Source organism: Cygnus atratus, chromosome 10, assembly GCF_013377495.2.
Source record: "Cygnus atratus isolate AKBS03 ecotype Queensland, Australia chromosome 10, CAtr_DNAZoo_HiC_assembly, whole genome shotgun sequence".
NCBI classification, from domain to species: Eukaryota; Metazoa; Chordata; class Aves; order Anseriformes; family Anatidae; genus Cygnus; species Cygnus atratus.
Window position 1 is genome coordinate 14,908,793 of NC_066371.1, and position 8,708 is coordinate 14,917,500.

Sequence of the window (8,708 nt, forward strand, 5' to 3'; positions counted from 1 at the left end):
GTTAAGCAGATAAGGGGAAGGTCCCACTGTCCCAAAATAAGGAGGATAGCTAAGAAAAACAAGATGAGCAGTACAAAATCAGTAAAAACAAAAATCATGGGCCTTCTAGTCACAAGAATGAAAAAAAAGGAAAAAAAGGAAGAGGAGGAATTAACAGTTGGTCAAATAAAATTGTACATATATGGTATAGAAGTGCTTCGAGTAGGTTGTGAACCCATCGTACTCAGCCAGTGAGGAAACGGGGGAGAAATCAGGTGTCAGGTAATAGGGAATATAAGGTTATGATAAACTTTTACTGTGCACTTCTGCTTGCAGGACGCCTGCCATTGCAATCATGAATAAAATAGTTTCAAAGAAGATCCTGTCTGAAGAAAATTATTGAGACTTTTCTCACAATTTGGGGGCTCGTCTGGGATCTTGTCGCCTACCAGAGAGTTCTTGCCAGCACAGACAGGAAGGTACACTCCACTGATTTTAGCGGTCTCATCGGGGGTGATGGGTTGTCTCGGTATGGCTGACAAAGGACCGAGACTGTTAATCTGGAGATAGGCTCTGCGAAGCACTGGGGAGAAGGGAAACCACCACAGACACACGACAGATACAGCACAGACACAGTACAGGCACAGGGATAACTGCTGATAACCTGGACCAGGAATTCCATAGTACTTGTACTGTAGTACCTGTAGTACTCAGCCAGTGAGGAAACAGGAGAAATCAGGTGTTGGGTAATAGGGAATATAAGGTTATGATAAACTTTTACTGTGTGCTCCTGCTTGCAGGATGCCCGCCATTGCAATTGTGAATAAAATAGCTTCACTGAAGATCCTGTCTGAAAAAAAATATTGAGATTTTTCTCACAACTGATTTTTATCTTTCTGCTCTAGACTCACCCCTTCTCTGGACTAAAATTGTATACCTTCCTAAAGGCTGTCACTGCCTCAAATTTATCACAGCTGTAACAGAGCTGGCTGTCTCTTGAACCCATTTATGCTTCTCTTAAAAAACTACCTTTTCTAATCCTGCATATCACTCAGGCACCCACTTCCGGTATCATTATTTGACACACATCCTAACTATCCCAGAAACTTAAAAGTTAATGTTTTCTCATTCATCCTGAAAAAGAAAATTCATCCTGGCTGAAACTCAGGTCCAAGCTCACAGTTCTTGCATCTCGCACAACTGATACCCATTCAGCCTTTAGATGCAAGGTCTGTTTTCTTTGTTATCTTGACAGAGTTAATTCTCCATCTTCTGTTTTTGTCTCTTGTGTTACATGAAACACAAACTTCAGGGTGTGTGAGGTAAATTCTCAGTAATAATAATAGAGGTAAAATAGCACGCTCTGTCAAATTTTAAGAACTAAAGTTAAATAGACATGTGAATGAACCAACAACTGAAATTTACAGAACTGACTGCCAGCAAACCCCGTAAATTTGCATTTTGCTAGGTCAGGTGGTTACTATGGCAGGGGAGGTGTTTGGTTGTGTGCTGTCCTGTATGCTAATGGCAAAATTAATTTTCCTTCCTGTGCTGAAAAATGGCATTCAGCCTTTCCCCTTGCCCTGGGGTATTTCCTATTTTCCCCGCAGTTAGCTTTTTGAAGTGTTAGAGGAACGCCAGACAAGAGGGCACCGATCTCCTTTCAAACCAGTCTGGAGCTTTTTCAAGCAAGCCTCCGTCCCATCCGAAGGTGGCATGGTGGCTCTGTGGGGCAGCTGTGACCAGCCAAGCCCCCCCAGCCCACCCCGCACCCGGGGTGCAGGCAGCCCAGCACTCAGGCAGCACGCTGCTGACCACGGAGCACTGCTACTGAGGGACCCGCTTTGTTCCTCTCGTCTAAGAAGCGGCGAGGCAAGCCTCACACGTCCCTCAGGCCCCCTGCCCGCTCTTAAGATGGCCGCCCCACCCGCTTCCAAAATGGCTGCGGAGCGCTCGCAAAACAGGGCGTCGCTATGGCAGCGGAGGGCGCGCTGCCGGCCGGGCGGGCCCGGGAAGCGTCGGGCTCTGAGGGGGGCCCGGGTGCTGGGCTGGCGGCGGGACGATGCCCCTGGCTGCCTACTGCTTCCTCCGGGCCGTGGGGAAGGGCAGCTACGGGGAGGTGAGCCTGGTGCGGCACCGGCAGGACAGCAAGCAGGTAGCGAGGGGCCCGGGCCCGCCCTGAGGGGAGCGGGGGGCTGGGCCTGGCTGGGTTTGCTCCCTTGTGCACGGAGGATTTTAGTAAAGGTACAGCGAAGATGGTTGGCTGGTTTGTTTAATGTACACATAATAATCTAAAACTTTTTTTTTTTTAAATTCATAATGCCTCATTTGGGGGAGGAAGACCCCCAAATTTGGTAGTCAATTAAATACATGCGGGTCTGTTTAGCATAGAGTACAGAATGTTGCTGTTGGCTTGTTACTGTTAACTTTTTCTCTTTGAGACTTGTAGGTGTGACAGAAATAAAAATGATAGCAAGGATGGAAAAAGCTGGCGTTGGCTTTCCCTAACAATCAGCTCTGCTGGAGGAAGGCAGGGCTTGTGCTTGCTGTACTGACTGCAGCAGAACCTGGCAAAGTTTTGGTCATGACCCAGTTGAAGCATAACATTTTGTTGCACACGTTTTTGTTCGGTATTTGAAATAAATTTGGCTTGCCTGGCCAAAAAGGTTCGCTAGAAACTGCAAGAGGCTAAAGAAATGGGGATGGTGAGCGTCCACAGACCAGTATGACAGAAGCCTCAGCCTTGTGCCCAGGATCTGGCAAGAGGTGATGGGAGAAGCATTTGTGCAGATCAGAAGGGGCCTCCTTTTTGGAGGAAGGGAGGGAAGAGCCGGGCACCCAAAGGCAAATCCCTACCACCAGGGGGCTGGTGGCAGTGAGGGCAAGCCTTGCTCCCACCAGTGTAGTCACCACCGCGCCCAGTCCGCTGTCCTGAAAGGGCTGCTAACCTCACTGTCCTAAAAGTAAACAGTACCTGGAGGTGACTTTCAGCTGTACGCAGGTCCTTGGATTTCACCTCTTTGTCATGCTGATCATTAACATTGGCAACAGCCTCGCTTCCTTATCGTTGTTATTTTAACTTAAATATTTGATGCGTTGTCGTGCGTCTTATCCTGTGCCAACAGTGCTTTTATAAACGTTTTTTCTCCAGCAGGATGAGCAGGATTTTTAGTTGTCACTTTTTGCAGAATGCTGTGTGTTCTCTGAAAGAAATTACATTTTGTTTAATTGTATTTGCTGTTAGATGAATGTTGTTTTTTTGTTGAGGGGATAAATTGGCTCTGAGTGTTTAAAACTTAAAAAAAAAAATAATCCAATTTACAAATAATTTGGTGTCAAGTAAGGCAGAAGAGCATTTCAATAGATTTTGTGGGAAACTTGCTAGGGTAATGTCTTAATTAAACCAAATATAAGCAATGCCAAATTTCAAGTTAGGCTTTGTGCGTACTTTTTGCATTTTCGTCATATGTAGTCTGGAGACAGAATGCTGAAATAAAGCTAAAAGCTCATGCTTTCCATCCCCAAAGATAAGTTTTAGTTGGCTTGTCACATAGAACACAGTGGTTGCAATATTTCTATTTTATTTGAAACTTAGATGATGCTGTACACGATTAGTTTTGTTATATTTCCCTTTGGAGCCGTGTGTCACAAGTTACAAGAATTGAGGAGCTTGTCCAGCAGACTTGTGAAATGCAAAACCATGCTCAAAATTCTGAGGTACTGTTGCTTTCTGCATAATTGGTTCCCTTGCAGTATAGGGGGCAGTCCTCGTCAACGCTGATTAAATGTGCTGGACTGAACTAATAGGGCCCACCTAGGAAGTAGATAGCCTAAGCAGTTGAATTAAGCAGAACAGAAATTGAGTAAGAAAGTATTATTTTAAATGTTTTGAAATGAAAAACTCTCAGGTAAGAATGGGGTCAGGTGTATATACCATGTCATGGCTCTTCCATGAGAAGCTGATTCCCTAGAAGTGATTACCACAAAATTTACATCAGGAAGGGGACTAGGTCAGCCCTAAATATTGGTGCTGTGTATGATTCGTATGCACTATGGATTTTATTGCCTCATCTTTGGCTTCAGCGATGCTTTTGCTGAAATCTGAAATTCTTTACGAATATGTTTGTTGTAGTATATACTAGGGAGAATAAATAGCAGCTTTCATGAGACCTTTTGGCTCTTTCAGTGTGACCAAGGGGCTTCCTTCTGATTCATTTATTTTTGAATAAGTTTAAACCTGCATATACAGAACCTCATAAATGCAACAGATAGTTAGTATGGTTATCTGATACCTAGGGCAAGTTTAACCTAAATTACGTATGCTTTCAAGTCTGGGGGAAAGTATATGTTTTGTTTTTTTTTCCAGAGTAATTCTAATGGTACCAGCCCTCCTGACTGCCTCTCTGCTTGCTCCATTTCCGTTTGTAATGGAAGCTTTTCTCCTGTAGTTCACTGTTTTGTAGACTTTGCTTTAGATTTGGGAATTTCCTAGAGCTTCTACATAGTAACTTTCATCTCTGATGATATTATCTTACAATTTCTTTTACAGTATGTCATCAAAAAGTTAAACCTTAAAAATGCTTCCAGCCGAGAGAGGAAAGCAGCAGAGCAAGAGGCACAGTTGTTATCCCAGTTGAAGCACCCAAACATAGTTGCCTACAGAGAGTCCTGGCAGGGGGAAGATGGTCTGTTATATATTGTTATGGGCTTCTGTGAAGGAGGAGATCTGTACCACAAACTCAAGGAGCAGAAGGGCAAACTTTTGCCAGAGAGTCAGGTGGTGGAATGGTTTGTCCAGATTGCAATGGCATTGCAGGTAAGATACAAATAACTTCGTTATTTTAAGATATAAAAAAAATGTCTCTTTCTGCATTTAAAAATTCCACAGTTAGGCTACACAGTTTGAATTCAAGTCTGTCTGCGTTAGCATCTAAGTATAATGGTTATTAGTACATTGAACACTTTCATAGGACATTTCCATCAAATTAACTTACCAATTTAGGTAAGAATTTGCTATCACATGTTATGTGTACATCTCTTTATCACAGTAGACAGTGGTAACCTCCTTAGTGTTTGAAATTTTGGATCAAAATTACAAAATTTAGTGGGTTTTGTTCATTCTTGTGGCAGTTGTGTTTTTTAAAAAAAAAGCTTTCAGGGAGCATGTTGTGCTCTGTGATTTCGCTGGCGTTTTTAAATGGTAAATTTAGACTGCAAATTCATTTTATTAAATCTTATCTCAGTCTGTTGAAATTTAATAAGTGGAGGTTATCAAACGGTAATAGTTATAGTAAAAAAGACAAGATAGAAGTATTAACACTGAGTGTTAATCTGTTAATACTACAAACTTGCCTCCTGTGGCCAGATACATGCACGTCAACAGCAGTGCCTGTTCTTGCTTAATGTAAGTCTAATCTTTTCCTTTATTTAGACAACGTCACAATGTATTTTCTGCCAAAATTTTGTACTAAAGACTAAGCCATGTTTGTCAAGAAATGGAGGCAGCAGAAGTGTGTTAGAGTTTGAGCCTTAGCCTTACATTTTTATTTCCTTTTTTCTGGTGCATCACTAACACTGTCTTCAGCAGTCATTTTGCTTTTATAGGGATATTTGTGTCTTTCCTGTGTTTGTGTTTTCCCTCTTTGACTCTCATAACTTGATTTTAATTTTCAGTGGAGAAACAATTGTGTTATTTAACTCCATCTATACTTTTTTCTTCCCTTCCCAGTATTTACATGAAAAGCACATTCTGCACAGAGATCTTAAAACTCAAAATGTTTTTCTGACACGAACAAATATAATCAAAGTGGGTGACCTGGGAATAGCCAGAGTGTTGGAAAACCAATACGACATGGCCAGCACTCTCATAGGCACACCGTACTACATGAGCCCCGAACTCTTTTCTAACAAGCCCTACAATTGCAAGGTACAGTAAGTTGATGCAAATACTGTTTCTAATTCATTAAGCAACTTATTTTGTAATGCCTGAGGATATAACAATCTTAAGTATTATTTTTAATTTATTACTGCTTTTGACTATTTTTAATGTCCTCAAAGAAAAAATAGGAGAGAAATTGGCATGAACCTTTATTTATGAAACTGTGTTTGCTGCAGTGGGTGACAATTACTAGCATGTGATCCGTTATCACAGCCAAGGTGTTCGGCAGTCTGCCTGGACCTATTGCAGCATGCCAATGTAAACAACAGAGCTGTCTAACAGAGACTAATATCTTTTTCTAAATTTATTATATAACAGCCAAGAAGCTCTATGTTCAACAGCAGCATTAAAAAATAAAATAAAATAGAGAAATGAGCAGCGTCACTGTGAATTTAAAATACAACAAAACAAGGTAAATGTGCTCTAAAGAGCACAAGATTAATCAAGGTTAAAAAAGTGGGACTGAAGCCAAAATTTTACAATGGAATTTGTTCTTAATTAGTTTATTGTCATATAATAAGCCTCTTTGAAGACTTTTGAAGGTGATTAAGTATGAAGATAAAACTTCTACCTGTATTACAAAGCTCCTAAACTCATTTTTTTCCCACCTTTCTTTTTTCAGTCTGATGTTTGGGCATTAGGCTGCTGCGTTTATGAAATGGCTACACTGAAACATGCCTTTAATGCTAAAGACATGAACTCTTTGGTTTATCGAATTATTGAAGGAAAGGTAAAAATGTATGAAATATTTTTATCAGTGCTTGGATTATCTAATAACTTGAGACAACTGTTTCCAATTGGAAATAAATATTTTGTGTGCTGCATAAAATATCATGTATTGTGTAAGACTGGTATTTCCTGGTGGTATATGATGTAATACCAGACTCAGGAAGTTATTAATTTTTAGATATTGCTAGGGTTTGTTACCCTTTTGTGCAGTTACTGTACTGATGAATTTTCAAAGTTCTGAGATGACTGACTTCTTCACTTGCTTCTGGCTTACACACTGTGCAAAGATTTACGTCACTGTTCACATGATGCCATTTCCCTGTTAGGTAAGACTTACACACCAAAGCAAGAAAGACATTTAAATAATGAAGTTAAAACAGATTTAATATATATAAATCTCTTGAGTCTATTCACAGAACTCTAACTGCTGATATAAATTTTAAAAAAATTACAAAAATTTGTAGAGAACACACTTAAAATCTCTATATTCTGTTTGATGGGTAGTTAAACACTTTGGAATCTGTCATTGAATGAGTAATGGGACTACTAATGCTGAGTACCTAGCTGGATATAACTGTTGTGCATAGACAAATAATCTAGCATTAGCCCCTGATGACAAATAAGTTAAATAATAGCAGACTTCCCATTCCTTTTACAGCTACCACCCATGCCAAAGGATTACAGCCCACATTTGGTAGAAATAATACGAACCATGCTCAGTAAAAACCCTGAGGAAAGGCCTAGTGTGAAAAGCATACTAAGACACCCATATATCAAGCACCAGATTTCTTTGTTTTTGGAAGCCACGAAGGCGTAAGATATTTTCATTTGAGTGCTTTTATACAAAATATTTGTGTTACTGTCATCTTTGTTTTACAACTTTTCCTATTTTTTATAGCAGGATAACATTGGTTCTATTGTGTGCAGATCCAAAGCCAATGAACATATGAGTTTCTTTAGAGTCTTGGAGAAATAGGAGAGAGATGGAATGGAAACTAGTTATTCTGGCAAATACAGACTAAATGTGTGCAATGGTTTGGATTGCATAGCTTATTCAGAGAAAAAAAAAAAGTACCAGTATTTTCAAGGAAGTTATGGGAAATACCCATTCTTCTGTATGGTTCTTTGAGGCCTTTTATCATCTGGAAGTTGTTATACCAAGTTCCTCTTGGTATTCACTGATTTAATTATTTTTCATTTTCAAGCTTGGTCAGTTATTTTACTGCATCCATATAGGAGTAGTCTTGGTGCTGTACAGAACAAATGTACACTGCTGTTAGGTTCTGAATAGTGTTTGTAAACTTCTTTTATAGAGGTGAAAGGGAGCACGTTGTACAAGGTGTGTTGAAAAAGTCTAGTATCTTGTATTCTGTGTATGTAAGCTGTTTGGTAGATTAGATTTTTTAAAAATTACTATAATCTAAAGAAATACCTTAAGGTCTTGGTGGTGGTGGTTGACTGAGCAACTTTAAATCTTGTTCGTTTGCTTGTTTTTACAGGAAAGCAACCAAAAGTCATAAGAAAACAGCAGATTCTAAACTTAAAGATCCTTGTTCTGTGGTCTCTGTAAAGAACGAAACTTGTAAGAGGAATGTGACACCCGAAAACCATTCCTTTGATCAAGCCAGGAAATACAAAGTTGTAAGATATATTCCACACCCCCCCCCCCCCAAAAAAAAAAAAAAAGAATCCACTTTTTTTTTTTTTAGAAAAAATACTGTGGAGAGGTGTGGTTTTTTTTTTTTTTTTTTAATAATATGGAATGTCTTGGGCATTCACGAGAACATGGAACTGATTCCTAGTGGTGTGTAAAATTCACATAAATGAAGGAATAGTGTTCAGGCAAGAATGGAAGTAAATAAAAAGCTGTGGGTCAGTAAAACTAATTGCAGTATCTTATCTATAAGATATCAACTAAACAACATGCAGGTTTTCATTTGTGGGCCATTATGTGAATTATTTCTATGTAAATTTGCAGTTGAATTGATATACTTAATTTTTGTATGCAGCATGTTTATCAACAAATATTTCTACATTTCTCATGAAGGATTTGAGGTTAAAT

At 39.6% G+C, this 8,708-nt stretch overlaps 1 protein-coding gene across 6 annotated transcripts in view; it reads left to right on the plus strand.

Annotated features, from left to right (window-relative positions):
* Nucleotides 1-1,952: 1,952 nt before the first annotated feature.
* The window catches only part of NEK4 (NIMA related kinase 4), a 17,081-nt gene continuing 10,325 nt past the window's right edge, over nt 1,953-8,708 (plus strand). The window contains exons 1-7 of one of the 6 annotated variants that reach the window (XM_035547034.2): nt 2,115-2,134; nt 2,429-2,745; nt 4,529-4,795; nt 5,708-5,905; nt 6,540-6,647; nt 7,305-7,459; nt 8,146-8,287. In XM_035547034.2, coding sequence (XP_035402927.1) covers nt 4,682-4,795; nt 5,708-5,905; nt 6,540-6,647; nt 7,305-7,459; nt 8,146-8,287 — 717 coding nt within the window. In that variant the 5' untranslated portion in view covers nt 2,115-2,134; nt 2,429-2,745; nt 4,529-4,681. Of the gene's footprint in view, nt 2,224-2,302; nt 2,746-4,528; nt 4,796-5,707; nt 5,906-6,539; nt 6,648-7,304; nt 7,460-8,145; nt 8,288-8,708 lie in introns of those variants that run through there. The other 5 variants (XM_035547031.2, XM_035547032.2, XM_035547033.2 and 2 more) reach the window with 5 other exon arrangements.